Source organism: Ruditapes philippinarum, unplaced genomic scaffold (genome assembly GCF_026571515.1).
Source record: "Ruditapes philippinarum isolate M1 unplaced genomic scaffold, ASM2657151v2 ctg324_1_1_1_1, whole genome shotgun sequence".
Taxonomy (NCBI): Eukaryota; Metazoa; Mollusca; class Bivalvia; order Venerida; family Veneridae; genus Ruditapes; species Ruditapes philippinarum.
In genome coordinates, this window is record NW_026851537.1 from 28,996 (window position 1) to 52,289 (window position 23,294).

Consider the following 23,294-nt stretch of genomic DNA (forward strand, 5'->3'; position numbering starts at 1 on the left):
AATTAAATTATCAATTACTAGCAAACTTGATAAGGATTTTTAAAATCAATCATGTTTGCCTTTGGTTTGAGGAAATCTTTATTTCTTATTCCAGGTTATGAGGGAATTAATTGTGAAAAGGGAGTAAATGACTGCCCAAGTGAAAAATGCCCTGATGGCATGGATTGTTTGGATGAAGTAAATACTTACTATTGCCGGTGCCCTATACAGAAAACTGGTGCAAACTGTCAAAATGGTAAGTCTGTTAAATTATCATTTTGTTGTCTGTATGTCTGCCTGCACTTACAGGAAAATACTTTATAATGTTGCTACAGGAACAAAAGGTAACTGTACTTTCTCTTTGATGTCATACATTCTGTAAGCTTTTATGTGGCTATTTTATCTTAAATTTGGCTTACAGAACAATGGGAAGAAAATTGGAAAAGCCACTTAAATACTATATCGTCAGTCTGCCACTAGTAAAAATATATCGAGGGCCATCTAACTGTAAAGAGAACAGAAGAGAACAATTGAGTTCTTTCTATTACTGTGCAAGTAAGGGTGTCAATGACCCACTATTTAACAAGGCATTTATTATGTCCCCCAAAATTTTTGGGAGACATATTGTTTTTGCCTTCGCCGTCTGGGTGTCCATTCGTCATTGGTTGTCCGTACGCATTAAGCTTGTCCGGCCGACACAGGTCAAATTACTGGTGGAATTTCAACCAAACACTACAGGAGTTATCAGTACCATCCCTAGTTGTGCACATCACAGGCACTTTCTGCTTCGCTGCACAAAATGGCCACCAGAGCCAAAAATAGAAAATCTTGTCCAGCCGTCACAGCTCAAAATACTGGTGGAATTTCAACCAAACACTACAGGAGTGATCAGTACCATCCCTAGTTGTGCACATCACTGGCATGTTCTGCTTCGCTGCACAAAATGGCCGCCAGAGCTAAAAATAGAAAAATCTTGTCCAGCCTTCACAAGTCAAACTACTGGTGGGATTTAACCAAATTTTACAGAAGTGATCAGTTCCATCCCTAGTTGTGCACATCGCCAGCATGTTCCACTTCGCTGCACAAAATGGCCACCAGAGCTAAAAATAGAAAAATATTGTCCGCTTTCACAGGTCAATCTACTGGTGGGATTTTAACCAAATTTTACAGAAGTGATCAGTACCATCCATAGTTATGCACATCGCCAGCACGATCCACTTCGCTGCACAAAATGGCTGAATGAGCTAAAAATAAAAAAAATATTGTTCAGCTTTCAGAGCTCAAACTACTGGTGGGATTTCAACCAAACTTGTCAGGATGATCAGTACCATCCTAGTTGTGCACATCGCCAGCACGTTCATCTTTGCTGCACAAAATGGCCACAAGAGCTTAAAATAGAAAAATCTTGTCCGGCTTTCACAGGTCAAACTACTGGTGGGATTTCAACTAAACTTCACAGGGGTGATCAGTACCATCCTAGTTGTGCACATCGCCATCATGTTCTGCTGTGCTGCACAAATTGGCCATCAGAGCTATATATAGAAAATCTTATTCGGTTTTCACAGGTCAAGCTACTGGTTTGATTTCAATGGAACTTAACATGTGTAACCATATATAGTTTTGGGAGACATATGTTTTTTATGACAAAAACCCTTCTAGTTCTATATGCTTTAATGTGGCTATTTTGCTGTATACATGTGGCTAAAATAAGCAATAGGCCACTTAGGTACTGTGTCATAAGGTGTTCCATTTCATAAAATGATTCTTGATAACTTGGCAGAAATGTTCACCATAATGAGAGGAATTGACAAAATCTCTACCTCCAAGTTCAAGGTCACACTTGGAGCCTTTCACAGTTATTGTTTTTCTTTTATTCATAGATGTTGATGTTAACTACGATCTGTCTTTCTATCATCCTCGAGGGTATGGCTTTGCATGGATTCCATATTATATCCAGGTTATCACTGTGAACTATATCTCAGTAACACTTTGGGTGAGATATTCCACAAGTGGAGACACAGGGGTGTACATGACACAGTTTGTCGGGTATGGTTTTGTATTTATGAAATGACAGTGACATATTGCAATATAATTTTTTGATAATATAATCTTTGAGTTTACAATTCATTTTTCCAACAGAATTGTTGCAAGATGTTGGTCAACTCCTTCCCTCCTTCCTTTCACAAGACCGCCTCCGTGGTCGAGGGGTTAGATTCGATGACTTTTAATCCAGTTACCTCTCTGGTGAGGGTTTGATCCCCAGGAGATGCTTTGGTAGTTTAGCACGGAGGAAGGTAGTCTAATACTGGTGTAACTCTCCAGGAACGATGGTTAGGAAACTACCCGCCTATATGACTGAAATACTGTTGGGAAAAGGCGTTAAATGAAACAAACAAACAAACAAAATCCTTTCACAACTCCAACATTTCTCTAATGATTTGAACCAAACTTTCACAGCATGATTCTCATCAAATGCCCTGGTATTCTCATGAATTTGTGGTTTGATCATTGTAATGCAGAATTTTCAATTTTTGTCTTTTTTGAGACAGTTTTCTATGACTGTATCGACCAGGCTGGTACGGTATATAGCAATCAGATGATATTGTATATTCTGTATGTTACCATTGTTTACTATATTAGACCACTTGTGTGTAACAAGTATAAATACAAATTTCTAACAACCTATAAGTTAAGACTCTTTCATTTACTAATTATAAAAGCATCTACCAGCATAAGTTTCGTAAATTACTCGTCCATTATTCATAATGGTGAGGATAGGATTTTAAATTTGAATGGTATACATGTAGTTGAGAGTAAAATAGTAATAGGTTATTTAATTACATGTACCTTTTTGGTCACAGCCATGTTTCCTTGCTGGCTGTCAGGACTATATGGTGCAGTTAACATACAAAAAAGAAAGTTTATCCGAATGTAGCTGAAAGCAGTTGTGGTTAATTATATATTAATTTTTCAAACTGAGGTTTATTTTTTTTACAGAGATCGTTTTGAAGATGCCAGTAGATTTATGGAATTCGAGGAGAGGGGTGTAAAGATTTATATTAATCAACCCAACTCTGATCATGTACTGTTACAATACGGTCGTGAAGCCGAAGTGAATGACGGAAACTGGCATTTAGTGGCGTTAACATGTGACATGATCAAAGGTGTCGCAAGTCTATATCTTGACACTATACCACATGATTCAGTAACTGATCCAGAACTGGTCATGCCATATAGTAGGTAATAAAAATTGAAAAAGACCGATTGAGATATTGATTTCTTTTTTCTAAATATCTTTTCTGTTACCTGGCAAACTTGAGGAGATAAAGTGTAAAGTACAATTAATTATACCCAAACCAAACATGACTGAATGGATTGCCTTCATACTGGGCATCAACCCTAAGAACATGACCTTCATGACAGTAAATGAAGAATTGACCTTTACATTCATTCGACCATGGCATTCAAGGTCAAGTTATTAAATTTGTTAAAATTGGCTATAATTTTGCTATTTACAGATTTCTTGAAGCATAGTTATATAATTTCCCTTTTATTAAATACCTTCAGTAGTAAAAAGCGTAACAAATTTAAATGAAACAAAATAAATTATATTTTCAACTTGATAGAACTCTCATCTTATTTATCCCCTTCCGCGTATCGGGAGGGAAATATTGGAATGGCCTCCGTCTGTCCTTCCGTTCGTCCATCCCTCTATTTGACCGTTGCACTTTCTTGTTTTGAAATAACTTGGCACAAGTGATCACCATAATGAGATAATATGCAGAGCACAATAATTGGACAGCTACCCCAAGGTATAAGGTCACACATAAAAAGTTCAAGTGTTAAAAATGCTCGTTTTATGTCTGCTCCATAACTTATAAACCACTAAAAAGTTGTTTAAATAACTTGGCACAAGTGATCACCATTATGAGACAATGTACAGAGCACAAAAATTGGGCTTCTACTCCCAAGGTCAAGGTCACACTTAATGGTCAAATGTAAGAAAGTCTAAAATTTAAAAACATCTATTTTTCATGTCCGCTCTAAAGCTTATTGACAATTCAAAGGTTTTAAAGTTACTTAGTACAAATGATCCCCACCATGACACAATCTGCAGAGCACATTTTTCATCCAAGTTGCTACCCCCAAGGTCAAGGTTATAAATAATGTTCTACATAATGTTTTAACTTTATGTAAGATTTTAAATAACTTTGCACATATATGTGCCGCAATGATAATGTGAGAGTGACTGCATTTGTAGCTCGACTATTCGCAGAATAATCAAGCTAATGCAGTCACCCATGTGTTAGCGTCGTCGTCCCTGTGGTTAAGTTTTTGCTTTTAAGCTGGTATCTCCATAACTACTGAAGGGAATGGATTGAAACTTCACACACTTGTTCTCTGTAATTTTCTAACATGATTAACACAAGTCCTATAACTCTGAACTGATTTTTTGCATAATTATGCCCCTTTATTGACTTAGAAATCCTTGGTTTCAGTTTTTGCGTGTAAGCTGGTATGTCCAACTACTGAAGGGAATGGATTGAAACTTCACACACTTGTTTTCTGTGATTATCTAGCATGACTGGCACAAGTCCCATAACTTTTGATTTGTTTTTGTTCATAATTATGCACCTTTTCCGGCTTAGAAATTCTTGGTAAAGGTTTTGTTTGTAAGCTGGTATCTCCATAACTCCTGAAGGGTTTGTGCCTTTTTTGGGGACAATTTTATGCACTCATAATGATAAAGCAGTGATTTACTCGATAAAACATCTTAATAACAAGCCTTTGTACCTTATCGGACAATTTTATGTATTCATATAGGTTATCATTATTATATTCGATGAAACACACTTGTGACAACATTTTGAATAGTCGAGCGTTACTGTCCTGCTACTGTTCTTGTTTGTGAAAACAAAAGTGTACAAACCTTGTCTGAATAGGTAAAACAGGGTTTTAGAAGCCAATATAGTACAAGATAAAAAATAGAATTTTAAATGTTGATGACAAAGTTGGTAAAGTCATTGGGATGCAAAACAACTGAAATTTTTTCACTAGTTTGAACCTCACAAATTGTGTAACTTGTTTTTTTCCCTAATTATTTTTTTTCAATTTTACTAAAGATGCAAATAAATTGGAAAAAAAGGTTTTGTTATAATATCGTATTATTTAACTGTACAGTAATACTATTTCATTATGTGTAGTGTATAGTACATGTAGTGTGCAGTAGTCAGGGTACTTGTTCAGTGCACGAGTATTTCGTGCCAAATGAACTATAGTTGACAGTTTCTCATTCCGTTTAGTATACAGTTCGAAGTTTTACCAACTTGTTAGATATTAATTTTGAAAAGTTAAAATAATGTGAAATTGATGTTAATAGAAATTAACACTTAACATTTATTACGTCAAGAAAAAATTGAACATTTTCGTATTTGATTGTTTATTTACAGAAATTATTTTTGCGAAAAAACGATCCGAACCAGTCTTGCATTGATATTTAATTAATTAGAAGAATAGCTGACAACCTTACATACTGTGTTAGGCTGACAGTTGATTATTTAGTTGATACTTTAATTTATGTCGTAAGCCTGCGTGCCTTAAGATAATAAACCCAATATGATAGTCGTTTTACACTGTTAAAGTGGACTTGACCGCAGCGTCACTAAATAATTATCCTAAATATACAGTAATCATCAGCGTGAGACTATGTGCTTTATGATGATATACATAGCACAACATCTAGGCCATGGTTGGTTAAAGGTCAAGAAGAACACAAACATTTTCACTGCAGAAAGGGATTTAGCTGCCCTTCAGGCTGCCTTGTTATTGTTATGTTGTTATGACAAGCGTTTGAATTATACACACGCCGTCATGATTGTGTGAATCTAAGCACTATTTGAATAAGTTAAACTTATTATTGATTTTGAAACAAAGCATGATTTAGAATAAAATTATGGAAACATTTCAGTTAATACATTTTATTGAGTAATACTATGCATTAATTATCTTAAAGTCATTTTGATTGCAAGTTTAGTGTATTTACATTTATGTCTGGACATGTTCTGCAGTTCTAAAAATAAGTTCAAGAAACATGTAAATATAAAAATACAATAACCTCAAGTAGTCTACCATTGTTTGACATAATTATAAAATATTCTTATGGATCATTCCAAAATATCGAATTTTGATAGATAAAGATTTTCTTATTTTCTTGTTTCTTCAGTAAAAAATGTTCTTCAAATACTATAGATGAATAACTTTAATATTTACACTTTGATATTGTTTCATCATGCGTAAGTGAATATTTTTCTGTAATCATGAACTTTTGATAAAACTATCATACAGTTTCAGACATTGGATTGTGCTGGGATGTGAATTTGACAATGACGAAAGGAGATGTACTGAAAATGGCAAAGGTTTCCGTGGTTACATCAGCCAGGTTAATTGGTACACACGAATGCTGTCTTTCGAAGGTCCGGGTGATGGCAGTGTAGGGGACATACCTACAATTTTCATCAACCCACGATACGTGTTTGGAGATTTGAATTACCTCCTCCTTGCATGGAACGAGTATGTGTATGAAAATGGCGTTGGGAAGATGACACCTTCTGAGGCTAATGGTCAACCTTGTAATGATCTGAACAGAAACCCAGCCTGTAGTTCTTACAGAGGTAAAATAATATGTAAAAACTCAGAGGGGATTTTACATTGTACTATTATTTTAAAAAATATATATGTACATAAAAAGCAGGTATTTATTTGATTTTAGTGAATATGTGCTATTTGAGCCTATTTCTATTTTCAAAGTCTCGAATAACAAGAAAAGAAAAACAGTTGTCTGAATGAGATTGTGTCCATATTTACTCAACACTCATTTTTTTAATCTTACAGTACATTCTATTGTTTTAGCCAGATGTGACCAAAATTTGCATAAAAATTGTTATTTTTTTCAAGCTACCCATAATATGACAATTTTTATTCATTATGCATTTTTTTGTTATATATTCTTGTACATAAAAGCAAAACCAAAATTCCAAATCTCTTTCAGTCTCAGATATTGTGATATAATTTATATCTGGAATTTTTGTGCTCCCAATATGGGGGGGGGGGAGTGATTTAGATTTGACAATCTGTGTATGCGTTCTCATGTTGTGTTGCATGTAGCTAGAGAAGTATTTGACCTAGAGTCTTGAACCTTTACAGAAATGTTTTCAATTTTCAACTTGTGTTGCATGTAGCCGAAAACATATTTGACCAAGAGACATCAAACAATACAGAAATATTTCTCAGCATGTGTAGTTATGAACCTGGGATTTGCTTGTGGATTTTGCTAAAATTTATAGAGAAATTGCCCTTGACATAGGAAAAAATTGCAGTTATCAAGGTGTGTCTCACATGGTGCAATTACAAGAACAATTTAAGCTAGAGTCATGTTACTAAAATTCCAGAAATGTTGATCAGCACGTGAAGTGGTGCACGGCATGAAGTTTTGATTGTGGATTGATTCATTATTTGTAAATTTATTGCCCATGACTTAAAATTTGTAATTTTCATCTTATGTGCCCTATAGCCCAAAAGTCTTTGACCTGGAGTCATGAAAAGATACAAAAATGTTGATCAGCATGTAAAGTTGTTTACCTGGGGGATTAATTGTGGATTTATTTATTATTTGTCGAGTTATTGCCCTTAACTTACTTAATATTTGCAATTTTCAATTTGTTATGGCGTAGGTCAAAAAGTATTTTACCTGGAGTCCTGAAAGTTTACAGGAATGCTGATCAGCATGTGTAGTTATGCACCTTTGGTTTGCTTGTGTATTGATTTATTATTTTTGTAGAGTAATTGCCCTTGACTTGGTTAAAATTTGCAATTTTGAACTTGTGTTATGAATATCCCAAAAAGTATTTAACCTAGAGTCATGAAACTTTCTAAAATGTTTATCAGTATGTGAAATTGTGCATCTTGTGGTTTGCTGTGGATTGATAATTATTTGTAGATTTTATTGCCCTTGTCTTACTTAAAATTTGCAATTTTAAACTTGTTCCTGCGAAGCTCCAAAATTATTTGACCTGGAGTCCTGAAAGTTGACAGGAATGCTTTTCAGCGTGTGTAGTTTTGTACCTGTGGTTTGTGGATTGATTCAGTATTTGTAGTTTTTGCCCTTGACTTATTAAAAGATTTGCAATTTTCAACTTGTGTCACACATAGCCAAATAAAATATTTGACTTAGTAGATTGACAAAACTGTGGGAGCAACCCTGTCCTATAGGCACATTTCTAGTTTAGATGTCTAACATGAGTTTATGGATCAATAAAACAGTTATTTGATAAATCCTTATCATTTAAGCAATATTCTGCGAAGTGTTATCTTAAATAAGAACAATAGTTTGCTTAAACTTAACTGAAAATAATATTCAAAGATTTTTTTTTCTCTTTTAATAATGTATGGATGTTATTTTTTGTATTACTCAACATCATCATGGTGTAATTTGATCTTGCGCAAAGCAGACCTTTATTCTTAATAATGTAGCGATTAACTACAGCAGTGAGAACATGGCCACTGTAAAATGTTTCAGTGGCACTACCGCTCTCAGACACATCGACACAGGCCGCTATTCCAACACAGTAAAAAATAGAGGGTACATAACTCTTTTTAACGCTCCTGCTACGTCAAACAACAACTGGGCGATCGCTGTTTTCACCTACCCACATTTTGTTACTGAGTTTGTTATTTGGCTAAAAAAAATACAGCCAGGTTTTATCCCCTCTGACAATTTCTCTCAGGCGGTTAGGGTCTCGATCTTTGAACCTAGTCAACAAGGCCGAGGTTTTTTTTCAGCCTGCTCTCTCCTCTGGCCAAATGCAATATCCAATGGGCGCACACTTTCCTTAACTTTTCTTTCAAGATGAAAAACACATATGACACATTTACCCCCGATATGTAACTTATCTCCTCCATTGTATATATCCTGCATTTTCATAAACTATGACTTTGAAAGTACTGATATCTTCTTAGAGATGGCCCAGGGCCGGGATCATCCTTAACATTTACACCCACCTAGCAATTGTACAATATGGATGGGCATTTTCTCCACAAACTAAATCTAGATCCGTTTTTATTTCTGACACGCATTTACCCAATAACCAATGAATTGGTAATATGCTCTTTGCTCCAAACACAAATCACAATGCAACTCAGGCATGTTTACAACCAGTATACAAACCACATGTGTTTAAATGACCTGCTAAAATTTTATTGCATGTGCAAATCATACGAAAAAGACTGTTGGTTGTAAAAATCAATAATCTTTCCAACAGTATATTATACATGTTTTTTTTTAACGTGGAAATCATGGTTAAATTGAGTTTTTATAATTGCTTGCGATTGTCAGACCATGGTTAAACAACTGTGGAAACCATATTTTTCATTAATTGCTGTTTTCTTTATTTACTGTTACAAATGCAACATTAAGAAACTTAAAAACATCATTGTCTGTAACATGCAATTGAAGACCATACAAATAAAGTAGTAAATGGCTGAAAATTGTTTAACTGAAAATACTGTTTGACTTTGACATTGTTTTTCAGATATGATTCAAAGAAACCATCTACCAATTTTGTAAAGCAAAGCGTCAAAGTTGGGTCACTTTCTTAGGTACATTCATCAATTAATGAATATCATTTGGTCAATAAATTGAATGGTAGTGATTTATAGATGACAGTCTACCAGGATTATAACAAAACAATTCAAATAAACTTTATGAGCAATATAGGGCCATCATGGCTCTCTTTTTTGTCTGTATTGATATAAGATTAACAATAATATTTCAGCAAGCTCACAACATCCGTCTGTCATCAGCTGTCCTGATGACAAGGTCATTTATTCTGAGGATCGACTTACTACAGTTACCTGGGATGAACCAGTCTTTAATAACGTTGTCAGTGTAACCAGGCCAAGTCGTCCATCAGGTCAGTATTCTATAAATGATCCATAAGGTTGTGAGTAACTGTATAAATATCGTCCTGAGGAAAATACTGTACCCCAGGAGTAAGCCGAGGGTCACAGTATTTTTATGTGGAAAGATGTTTTTGCTATAACTCGCAAACCTACGTGTTGTTTATTTTATTATCCTGAAGCAATACTTTTTTAGGACATAGTTTCTATATGCTTTTATTTTTTTAATTTGTACAGGGAAAGGGAACCTTTGTTTTTAGTTAATGTCATTCATGTTTAATACAACTGCTAAGGGAGGTCCTCTTCCTTTGGGATTACTAAGGGGTCATTTGGGTCAAGGTCATCAATGTCAAAAATAGATTTTTACTTTTTTACAGGTGTATTTACCTTATTCTATTGACAGATGTCTCTTATATTTGGTAGGCACATATAATTGGGTCTTTTTCTTTGAATGGAGTAAGGGGTTTGTTTGGTCAAGGTCACCAGTGCTAAAAATAGATTTTTACACTTTTACCCATACAGCCTTTATTTATTGACAGATGTATTTCATATTTAGTAGGAAGATGACTTACATGAACATGTTTCTTTTGAGCGAGGTAGGGGTCAGTGTATCAAGGTCAAGGATGCCAAAATAGATTTCTACATGTTTGCTTATACAGCCTTTACTTTCTGATTGATGTTTTTCATATTTGGTAGGATGATACCTTGCATTGTCTTCTTCCTTTGGATTGAGTTAGGGTTAAGGTCATCATTGTTAAAAATACATTTTTTTTACTTTTGTCTATATAGCCTTTATTTATGGACATATGTCTTTCATATTTGGTTTGAAGATAACTTGCATGTTATTCTTCCTTTCGATTGAATTAAAGGTCAGTGGGTCAAGGTCAAAAACACCAATAATAGATTTCTAAACATTTACTTAAACAACCTTTATTTTTTGCTAATATTTTGCATATTTGAAAGGATGATAACTTGCTTCCTTGGATTGAGTTAGGGGTCAGTTGGGTCAAGGTCACCAGTGCTAAAAGTAGACTTTTTACACTTTTGCCCATATAGCCTTTTTTATGGACAGAGTTCTTTCATATTTGGTTTGAAGGTATCTTGAATAGTTTTTGGTTGAGTAAGAGGTCAGTGAGTCAAAGTCAGGGGTGCCAAAATAGATTTTTTTATACATTGGCCTTTACAGCCTATATACATAGCCTGAAGTTTTTCATATTTGAAAGGAACATACCTAGGATAGTCCAGTGCTGGGATTACAATGTCAATGTCACTTGTAATGACAATAGATTTTTTTGCACTTTTTATGCCACCGCAGCATCTGCGATGCGGTGGCAGAAAGCGATGCACCTGTGTGTGTGTGTGTGCGTGCGTGCGTGCGTGTGTGTGTTAAAAAGAATATAAAGTGAACTTAAAAAATCTTCTTGTAAAAAACCACTAGTCCAATTTCAACCAAACTTAGCAGTATTGAAACTTGGGTGAAGGGCTTCCAAAGTTGTTCAAAGAATTTTATTCCATGCAGAAATCTGGTTGCCACGGAAACCAAAAGGAATTATAAGAATAAATTTAAAAAATATTATTGTAAAGACCCCCCAAAAGGCATAGAGCTTAGATATTTTGCATAAGGCATTGTCTGGTAAACCTTTACCAAGAGTGTTCAAATTATAACCCTGCGGTCAAAATCGGCCCCGCCCCGGGAGTCATTGATTTTCACTATATGTACATATAGTAAAAACTTAAAATACCTTCTTGTAAAGACCCAAAAGGCCTAGAGCTTAGATATTTTGCATAAGGCATTGTCTGGAAGACCCTTACCCAGATTATTCAAATTAAAGCACTTGGGTTAAAATCGGCCCTGCCCCGGGGTCATTGGTTTTCCTTATGTGTATATAGTAAAAACTTGTAGTAAAAGCTTTAAAAAAATCTTCTAGCAATTGACAAATGCTACAGGTTAGATATTTTGCATGAAACATTGTTAAGTGAACTTCTAGCAAGATTGTTCAAATTATAGCCCTGGGGACAAAATTGCCCCCGCCCCGGGGGTCATTGATTTTCAATATATACATATAGTGAAAAATCTTATTGTCTGAAGGTACAAGGCTTAGAGCTTTAATAGTTGTTAAATAATATCAACTATAGGTACTCTACAAAAGTTGTTCAAATTTTGCCTCTAGTGTCAAAAGTAGCCCCGCCCCGGGGGCATAGGTTTTCCTTATATGTATATAGTAAAAACTTTAAAAATCATCTTCTCTAAATTTACTAAGGCTAGAGTTAAGATATTTTGCATGAAACATTGTGTAGTGAACCTCTAGCAAGAGTGTACAAATTGTAGCCCTTGGGTCAAAATTGGCACCACCCCAGGGGTCATTGATTTTCACTATGTACATATAGTAAAAAATTAAAAAATCAACTTGTCTGAAGGTACAAGGCTTAGAGCTTTGCTTTGATATTTGGTATACAATATCATCTATGGGTCCTCTACTAACGTTGCTTTAATTATGCCCCTAGTGTTAAAATTGCCCTGCCCCAGAGGCGATAGTTTTCCTTATATGTATAAAGTGAAAACTTAAAAAAATCTTCTTCTCTGAATTGACAAAGGCTAGTGGTTAGATATCTAGCATGAGACTTTGCGAAATGAACCTCTACCAAGATTGTTTAAATTATAGCCCTAGGGTCAAAATTGTTTCCGCCCCGGGGGTCATTGATTTTCAGAATGTACATATAGTAAAAAAATAAAAAAAAATATAAAAAATAAAAAAAATATATAAGGCATAGAGGTTTGATGTTTGCTATAATTATAATATAATCTATAGGTCCTCTACGAAAGATGTTCAAATTTTTCCCCTGGTGTCAAAATTGGCTTTGCCCGGGGCAGTGATTCTCATTATGTACACTTAGTAAAAAACAGAAAATAAAGCAAATGTTTTCTGAATGAGAGAAAGCTACAGCTTAGATATTTGACTTGAAATGTTGTTGAGTGGACCTGTATCAAGATTGTTTTTAATTAAACCCTTGGGTCAAAATTTTGCCATGCCCAAGGGGACAGTGACCTACTTTCTTGTCCTTTGACGTACAGCAATGAAATTTTGACCATGAGCACAGTTTTAGTGGTAAAATTGAACTTTGATATCAGGTGACCTAGATTTTAATGATATGACCTACTTTCTTGTCTATGAATTGTGAACCATGTGCACAGATTAAGATGTAAAGTGAAGTTTGTTATCAGCTGACCTAGATTTTGACAAAGTATCTTACTGTGTTGTCCTTTGATGTAGTCATGAAATTTAGGCTGTGTGAAATATGACCTTTAATACCACCAAATTCACTAGACGCAAGTGCATTGATAGATTCCTACCCTGATCTTTTATTGGATTAACAATAGATTTAACAACTAATCTGATGATATTAGATAGATCAGGGATCTATGTATTATGACAATTTTCAATTGTATAAACAAAAAAATCTGTTCCTACTATTTGTTCCCCGCCTTTTCGAAGAAAAAAGGGGGATATAGAAATAGGCTCCGTCCGTCCGTCTGTCCGAGCAAACATTTTGGGTTTAGAGGTCTTATAACAGTAAAGAAAACAAAAGAGAACAATAGGTTCATTCCGTGATCAAAGGGTTTATGGGCTAGTAGCCCTTAAGAAAACAAAGAAAATAACAAAGAAAATAGCCCCTAAACCCAAAATGTTGGAACGTCCATCCGTCTGTCCGTCCGTCCGTTACACTTTCGTGTCCGGTCCATAATTTTGTCATTTATGAAAGGAATTTGAAATAACTTGGCACAAATGTTTATTATGATAAGACGATGTGTCATGCGCAACAACCAGATCCCTACCTCCAGGGTCAAGGTCGCACTTGCTCATTCAAGGTCAACATTGTCTATTTGAGGGTGTATGTCGTGTCCGGTCTATAACTTTCTTATCTATGAAGTGATTTTGTAAATACTTGCCATAATTGTTCATAATAATCAGACGATGTGTCATGCGCAAAATTCAGTCACCTTTCTTCAAGGTCAAGGTCACACTGGGAGGTCAAATATTAACATAGTCTGTTACAGGGTATATTTCGTGTGTGGTCCAAAACTTGGTCATTTATCAAAGGAATTTGAAATAACTTGGCACAAATATGTGTTATAATAAGACGATGTGTCATGCGCAACAACCAGACCCCTACTTCCAGGGTCAAGGTCGCACTTGCTCATTCAAGGTCAACATTGTCTATTTGAGGGTATATGTCGTGTCCGGTCCATAACTTTCTTATCTATGAAGGGATTTCGAAAAAACTTGGCACAAATAGTCACAATAATCAGACAATGTGTCATGTGCAAAATCTGGTCACCTACCTCCAAGGTCAAGGTCAGACTTGGAGGTCAAATGCTTACATAGCCTGTTACAGGGTATATTTTGTGTGCGGTCAATAACTTTTTCATGGATCAAAGGATTTTGAAAATACTTCGCACAAATATTCACTATAATAAGAGGATGTGTCCTGTGCAACACCTGCATTCCTACCTCTAGAGTCAAGGTCACACTTAGAGGCCAAAAATTAACATAGTCTTTATAGGGTATATTTTATGTCGGATCTAGAACTTCTTCATAGTTCAAGGGATTTTGAAATAACTTGGCACAAATAGTCACAATAATAAGACGATATGTCAAGTACAACACATGCACCCTTACCTCCAAGGTCAAGGTCACACTACTTAGAGGTCAAAGGTTAACAGAGTCTGTTATTTGGTATATTTTGTGTCCCGTCCATTACTTCTTCAAAGATTAAGGGATTTTGAAAATACTTGGCACAAATAGTCAAAATGATTAGATGATACGTCATGCGTAACATCTGTGTCCCTACCTCCAAGGTCAAGGTCACACTTAGAGGTCAAAGATTTACATAGTCTGTTATAGGGTATATTTTGTGTCCAATCTATAACTTCTTCATAGTTCAAGTGATTTTGAAAATATTTGGCACAATATGTCATGTACAACATCTACTTCCCTACCTCCAAGGTCAATGTCACACTTAGAGGTCAAGGCTTAACATGATAGATATTTAAATTCTGCGTTTCATTTTATTTTTTTAACAAATTTATTGTTGCATTTGCAGATCTAGCATGGATCATAGTTTTATTTTGGACTGAATGTCCTAAGATCCATACCTCAATCTTTTGAAATAGCACAATTTTATGCTTCATATAAAACTTCCCGAGGCGGGGGACGTTGGTAACTCTGTTACAAATTCTTGTTAGTGTTATATTAATGCGGTGGCGTTTTTCTCAAATGCAATCTTGTTTATACAGCCGTTGAAAAAGTCTTTGTTACTTACACGAATATGACACGGGGGCATTTGTTTTAACACACATGTTCTTGTTTAATGATGAAAGAAAACGAAGAAGAATTTTATTATATTGATTCAAATATGATAGCTTTAAAAGACTTTTTACAGGAAGTTCATTTACATGGGGAATCTACAGAAACACCTACCTAGGGATAGATGGTGCCAACAATAAAGCCTACTGTCATTTTACAGTTTATGTGAATGGTAAGGGCTTTTTAATATCATATAACTTTAAGGGTGATATTTTAATTACTTTTTCTGTCTACACATATACAAGAAGAAACAAATGAAAAGTTTTGTAATTTTGTATTAGTTTGTCTGTTTCTGAGAAAAAGTATGATTGTGATATCTGCAACATTGTTATAGCCCCAACAAACGAAGTTTAGGGGGCATATAGGAGTCAGCTTGTTGGTCGGTCAGTCCATCGGTCCGTCCACATTATGGTTTCCGGAGGATAACTAGAGTTTGGAATGAGGTATTGTAATCAAACTTGGTATATACATGTAGCATCCTTATGTGGAGACTCCCGTTGGTATTACACTTGGACCCCCTGGGGTCAAGGTCAAATTAGCGTTACTAAAAATAGAAAAATGGTTTCCGGACAATTACTAGAGTTAGGAATGAGATATTGTAATAAAACTGGGTGTATGGCAAGCTTATATAAAGTCTGGTTGGTATTGCATTTGGACCCCCTGAGATCAAAGTCAACGTTACTAAAATAAAAGAATGGTTTCCGGAAAATAACTAGAGTTAAGAATGAGATATTGTAATCAAACTTGGTGTTTAGCAATCATATATAAAGCCTCCGGCTGGTACTGCATTTGGACTCCCTGGGTTCAAGGTTAAGGTCATCATACCTAAAATTAGAAAAATGGTTTCGGAAAAATAACTATAGTTAGGGATGAGATAATGTAATCAAACTTGGTGTATAGCAAGCTTATATGAAATAGATAAATACAGAATCCCTAAAGAAAGCCCAACACGGCAAAATTGAAAATGTTGCAGGCTCGGTTTGATTGAGCCTGTTCATGGACGGTACTGGAAATGAAGACCGCGATTTGGATTACAATTAATTGAAACAATTTTTGTTTTGTACACAGTTGATAGGTTGTGCTTAATTTTTTCTTCAGACCACTTACAGTCTAACTTGTCCGTGCGACCACCTGTATTAAGCGACTTTTATTTTATGCGGCCACTTTCAATTCCCCCGATCAATTTCTCTCTTTAATGTATTAAGCGACTTTTGCTCAAGGAGACCAGCGGCCACTAATTAGTCAATCTTTTCATCAAATGACCATTTTTACCTGTCAAGTGTCTGTGTTTTTAAGAAAGTCACCTTGTGATGTCACAAGTGTCAACAATCAATACACAAAACACTATTTCCCATTTTAGCGTATGCAAATGAAGTTAAGTATAAGCACGATGCGTATTATCCAATAATATCGATAGAACAATGCAACACGCCGCCCCTACTGAGATGGTGTATACGCTTCGCTGTTGATATTAAGACTGCATTGAATTAACCTTGAATTTGATCAGCAATTAAATAAATCGTTACAATAAGATGTTGTTTGTTTATTTCAAATGAAAAATCACAAAAGAAAACATCTACACTAATAAGGGTTTTTGTGTTGGAGACAAGGAAACGGAGAAGTTTTAAAATTCTGTAAAAATGTCAAACATGTACAGTAAGTATAATAGATTAAAACAGTTTTGTCAATTAATATAGCATCTACAAAGATTATTGGAGCGTTCTAATTAGTAAACATGTAGAAAATGCTTTCCCATCGCAAAAGAAAGGTGTCATGTATAAATGTTTTATACCCCCGCACAACAAAGTTGTAAGGGGGGTATACTGGAATCAGCTTGTCCGTCCGTCCGGCTGTCCGTCCGTCCGTCCGTCGGTTTTTTCTTGTCCGCCCAATAACTTAAGATTCCTTTGACCCTTAGTCTTCATATTTTGCATGGAGGTTAGTCATGATTGGTAGATGATCCCTTTTGATTTTGAAGTCACTAGGTCAAAGGTCAAGGTCACAGGGGCCTTGACTTCAAAAAGCTTGTCCGTCCATTAACTTAAGATTCATTTGACCTACAGTCGTCATATTTGGCATGGTGGTTAGTCATGATTAGTACATGACCCCTATTGATTTTGAGGTCACTAGGTCAAAGGTCAAGGTCACAGGGGCCATGACTTCAAAAAGCTTGTCCGCCCAATAACTTAAGATTCCTTTGACCCACAGTCTTCATATTTTGCATGGAGGTAAGTCATGATTAGTAGATGCTCCCTATTGACTTTGAGATCACCAGGTCAAATGTCAAGGTCACAGGGGCCTTGACTTCAAAAAGCTTTTCCGCCCTATAACTTAAGATTCCTTTGACCCACAGTCTTTATATTTGGCATGGAGGTTAGTCATGATCAGTAGATGACCCCTATTGATTTTCAGGTCACAAGGTCAAGGTCACAGGGGCCTTGACTTCAAAAAGCTTGTCCGCCCAATAACTTAACATTCCTTTGACCCACAGTCTTCATATTTGGCATGGAGGTTAGTCATGATTAGTAGATGACACCTTTTTATTTTGAGGTCACCAGGTCAAAGGTCAAGGTCACAGGGTCTTTGACTTTAAAAAGTTTGTCTGCCCAATAACTTTAGATTACTTTGACCCATAGTCTTCATATTTGGCATGGATGTTGATCATGATTAGTAGATGACCCCTTTTGATTTTGAGGTCACTGGATCAAAGGTCAAGGTCATAGGGACTTTGACTTCAAAAAGTTTGTCCACCCCTTAAGATCCCTTTGACCCACATACTTCATATTTGGCATGGATGTTGATCATGACTATAAGGTGACCCCTATTGATTTTGAGGTCACTGGGTCAAAGGTCAAGGTCACAGGGACCTTGACAAAAAAGCTTTTCTTCTCAATTGCTAAAGAATGTCCTGTCCGCAATGTATTGATTTTGACATTTTCACATTTGAAGCATGTAGAATACATAACTTAGCAATGCACTGGCTTAATAACCTCAGATTTGGCAGGGAGGTTGTCCTTGAGCTCTAAATGGCCACTGTTGATTCTGACAAAGTGGTATGCGGGGGTATTCACGCCATGATAGTGGCAGTTCTAGTTTTATCATACTTTGTCTTAAGATACCATTTTATTATGCGGCCATTTTAGGTGTTTCCCTTGGGCGGTTGCTTATTATACACGTTTGACTGTATTTTTTAAAAATTGAAAGTTGCTGGTGGGGGTATTTATCACCTTCAGTGATATGGTTAGTTGCCATTTTTGTTGCCGTTGTTCTTATTGTTGATATTTTTATGGACATAAAATTGAATGTATCCATTCATTCAAACATTTTAAAGATATCAACACAAAACTTGGAATACTTACTCACAATGGCGAGGTGCAGTTGTGAGACAAAGGGACATAAGTCTGAAAGCAATATTTTTTGAGTTTTGCCTCTTTGTGATTTTTTGTTAAAATTACCTACTAAGTAGAGTGGTTTTTAAATTTTAAAAGGTTTTTGAAACTTGGAATACTTGTTAATAATGTCAGAGCATAATTTTTAGACCAGGGACATTATTCTTTAAGCTACATTTTGGAGTAATGTCCCTTTTTAACTTAGAATTTTTGTCAGAATTGCTTATTAACTTTAATGATCAAAACTTTAAAAAAATTTCAACATGACATTATTATGACAATGCACAGCTGTAAGACCAGGGGCATAATCCTGGCACTGTCCCTTTTTTACTTGAACATTGATGAAAGTTGGTTATTGATAATCGTTGCCTTTTACAGATGAGCGTTTATACCGCATGTGCACCTTGAATAATACATAAATACTGCATGTGCTCTATGTACATTCCAGCTTGGAGATGTGATGCTATTCCCGACCCACAAGGCGGGAAACAGATGTGCAAAACAAAGTCAGGCAGAACAGACTGCAAAATATCTTGCAACAATCAGAACACAAGTATTTACGTGATTGTTCGAACTTATCCACATCTGTTTACCTGCGGACCAACAGGTTTTTGGAATGCAGATAAACCATTTAGACGTTTTAGATATCCATCATGCGGACGTATGTATCCACAATTATAGTCTTTACCACTGAATTTTTGTTTAATTTTTGCTGTAAATAATGATTTATTTGGGTGAAATTATTCCTTTTATGCGTCTAAATTCAAACTACTGTGTAAGTGGATATTTATGCTTCAAAAAAAATTGCGAATGTCAAAATGTGGACCTTTTGCGTGTGGAAATTATGCGAAAATATGATTTTTTATACCCCCGCACAACAAAGTTGTAAGGGGGGTATACTGGAATCAGCTTGTCCGTCCGTCCGTCCGTCCGGCTGTCCGTCGGTTTTTTCTTGTCCGCCCAATAACTTAAGATTCCTTTGACCCTTAGTCTTCATATTTGGCATGGAAGTTAGTCATGATTAGTATATGACCCCTATTGACTTTGAGGTCATCAGGTCAAAGGTCAAGGTCACAGGGGCCTTGACTTCAAAAAGCTTGTCCGCCAAATAACTTAAGATTCCTTTGACCCACAGTCTTCATATTTGGCATGGAGGTTAGTCATGATTAGTAGATGACCCCTATTGACTTTGAGGTCACCAGGTCAAAGGTCAAGGTCACAGGGGCCTTGACTTCAAAAAGCTTGTCCGCCCAATAACTTAAGATTCTTTTGACCCACAGTCTTCTTATTTGGCATAGAGGTTAGTCATGATTAGTAGATGATCCCTATTGACTTTGAGGTCACCAGGTCAAAGGTCAAGGTCACAGGAATCCGCCCAATAACTTAAGATTCCTTTGACCAATATTCTTCATATTTGGCATTGAGGTTAGTCATGATTAGTATATGACCCCTATTGACTTTGAGGTCACCAGGTCAAAGGTCAAGGTCACAGGGGCCTTGACTTCAAAAAGCTTGTCCGCCCAATAACTTAAGATTCCTTTGACCCACAGTCTTCATATTTGGCATGGAGGTTAGTCATGATTAGTAGATGACCCCTATTGATTTTGAGGTCACTGGATCAAAGGTCAAGGTCACAGGGACCTTGACTTCAAAAAGCTTGTCCGCCCTATAACTTAAGATTCCTTTGACCCACAGTCTTCATGTTTAGCATGGAGGTTAGTCATGATTAGTAGATGACCCCTATTGATTTTGAGGTCACCAGGTCAAAGGTCAAGGTCACAGGGACTTTGACTTCAAAAAGTTTGTCTGCCCAATAACTTTAGATTCCTTTGACCCATAGTCTTCATATTTGGCATGGATGTTGATCATGATTAGTAGATGACCCCTTTTGATTTTGAGGTCACTGGATCAAAGGTCAAGTTCATAGGGACTTTGACTTCAAAAAGTTTGTCCACCCATTAACTTAAGATTCCTTTGACCCACAGTCTTCATATTTGGCATGGATGTTGATCATGGCTATAAGGAGACCCCTATTGATTTTGAGGTCACTGGGTCAAAGGTTAGGTCACAAGGACCTTGACAAATAAAAAGCATGTAGAATACATAACTTAGCAATGCACTGGCTTAGTAACCTCAGATTTGGCAGGGAGGTTGTCCTCGAGCTCTAAATGGCCACTGTTGGTTCTGACAAAGTGGTAGGCAGTTCTAGTTTAAAATTTAATACTGTTTTTGTGATTTCATTAATTAAGCAGGTACATGTTAAGAATATGCCGTTATTGTAATCGTTCTATTCAGTTGTTTAATACCTTTATTATCTATATAATTATTTGAATTAAACATTGTTAGTTTGATAAAGGATCTGATCAGTGATCACACATTTCTTTGTTATATTTTGAAATATTGTTTGGTTATATGAATAACCTATTGTAATATCAACACATATATTGTTTCATTAAAACATTTGTGAGAAACAAGCAATGAGAGCAATTAATCTCAGTACCTGAACAGTCAAATTTATTCATGTAACAAAATGTTGAATGAAAATGTGTTTTCAAATGATAGAAGAAGAAATATTTTTTCATGATCAAATATTTGAAAAAAAAATCAACTTTCAAAAATTGCAAATATTTCCATGACGCAAAATTAACCACTTAAACATTAACTTGCTTACTAACGGACAAACGAACTAAGTAACTAACAAACAAACTTCCTAACTAACTAACTAAATAACTAACTAACTAACTTACTATAACTAAATAACTAACTAATTAACTAACATCCATAGCATTTTTAGCCCCCAAGGGGGTCATTGATTTTTTATTTGTATATAGTATATAGTAAAAACTGAAAACAATGTCTTCTTTAAAAAACCCAAATAGCTAGAGCTTAGATATTAAGCGCGAAACATCTTCTAGTAGGTGTGTACCATGTTTGTTCAAATAAAAGTCCTGGGACAAAAATTGGCCCCGCCCCAGGGGGTCATTGATTTTCCTTATTTGTATATAGTAAAAACTTAAAAAAATCTTCTTTTTAAAAAACCCAAAAAGCTAGAGCTAAGACATATAGCATGAAACATCTTCTAATGGGTGTCTACCAAGTTTGTTCAAATAAGGGCCCTTGGGTTAAAAGTGGCACCGTCCCAGGGGTCATTGATTTTCCTAATATGTGATAGAAAAAGTTTAAAACATTTTTCATAAAAAAAAACCCAAAAGGGCCCTAGTGTTTGTTAAAAGGCGTTTTTTGGGTGAGTGTTTTCCCAAATTTTGGGTTAAATAAAAGGCCCTGGCTTTAAAAACTGGTCCCACCCCCGGGACCCAAATTTAAAAGTTTATTTGGCCTTTGGGGGGGTTTTTTTTCCCTCAAAAACCCTTTGTTGCAAATTTCCCCTTAAATTTGGGTGCTTTAAAATTATTTTAAACATATTTTCTTAGACATTTTAAAAAAACCTGTAGGAAAATAAAGGAAAAATTTTTTTAAAAACTGAAATATGAATTGACTTAATGGAAAAAGTTGAATTTTTTGTATTAAATTGGTAGGTTTTTGGGTTAAATATTGATTATACGAACAGCTTTTTTTGAGGAATTAAAATTGTGCCCTTTGAATTTAAAAGGGTGACCTTTACTTTAAGGTAAACAATTATGGAATGATACTTAAATTGACTAAATCTTTGTCGTTAATAAATAAATTTTACTGTGCCCCTATCTGTCCGTCCGTCCGTTCTCTTTTGTGTCGCACGTATCTCAAAGAGTAATTGACCTAGAGTCATGAAACATTACAGGAATGTTTATCAGCATGTGAAGTTCAAGTTCTGCACCTGGGTATTTTTATGTGGATATTTTTAGTATTTTTAGAGTTATTGCTGTTTACTTTGTAAAATTTCCAATTTTCAACTTGTGTCGCACGTAACTAAAAAGGTATTTGACCTAGAGTCATGAAACCTTACAGGAATGTTGCTCAGCATGTGTAATTGTGCACCTGGGTATTTTCGTGTGGATATTATTAGTGTTTTTAGAGTTTTTGCCCTTGACTTAGTAAAAATTTGCAATTTTCAACTTCCGTCGCATGTAACTCAAAAAATTTTTGACCTACAGTCCTGAAACCTTACAAAAATGTTGATCAGCATGTGTTGTTGTGCACCTGGGTATTTTTGTGTTGATATAATTAGTTTTTGTAGAGTTATTGCCCTTTAATAAGTAAAAATTTCCAATTTTCAACTTGTGTCGCACATAACTAAAAAAGTATTTGACCTAGAGTCATGAAACCTTACAGGAATGTTGCTGAACATGTGTAATTGTGCACCTTGGTATTTCGTGTGGACATTTTTAGTATTTTTAGAGTTATTGCCCATGACTTTAAGGAATTAATTTACAAGATTCAACTTGTGTTGCACATAACTCAAAAAATGTTTGACCTGAAAGTTACAAGAATGGTCAGTGAAGTTGGTCAGCATGTGTTCTTATGCACCTTGGGGTTTTCGTGTGGATTTATTCAGTATTTGTAGTATTTGCCCTTTACTTAATAAAAGATTTTTAGTTTTCAACTTGTGGCACGTGTAGCAAAAAACATATTTGACCTAGAGACATAAGATTGACAAAATGGTGGAGTG

At 35.5% G+C, this 23,294-nt stretch overlaps 1 protein-coding gene across 1 annotated transcript in view; it reads left to right on the forward strand.

The window, feature by feature from the left end:
• Positions 1-23,294, forward strand: part of LOC132737840 (uncharacterized) — a 79,500-nt gene that overhangs the window by 20,671 nt on the left and 35,535 nt on the right. Inside the window, exons 4-10 of the mRNA XM_060725235.1 lie at positions 95-235; positions 1,860-2,025; positions 2,977-3,219; positions 6,325-6,650; positions 9,810-9,947; positions 15,376-15,471; positions 19,137-19,349. Of these exons, the coding sequence (XP_060581218.1) occupies positions 95-235; positions 1,860-2,025; positions 2,977-3,219; positions 6,325-6,650; positions 9,810-9,947; positions 15,376-15,471; positions 19,137-19,349 (1,323 nt within the window). The remainder of the gene's footprint in view (positions 1-94; positions 236-1,859; positions 2,026-2,976; positions 3,220-6,324; positions 6,651-9,809; positions 9,948-15,375; positions 15,472-19,136; positions 19,350-23,294) is intronic.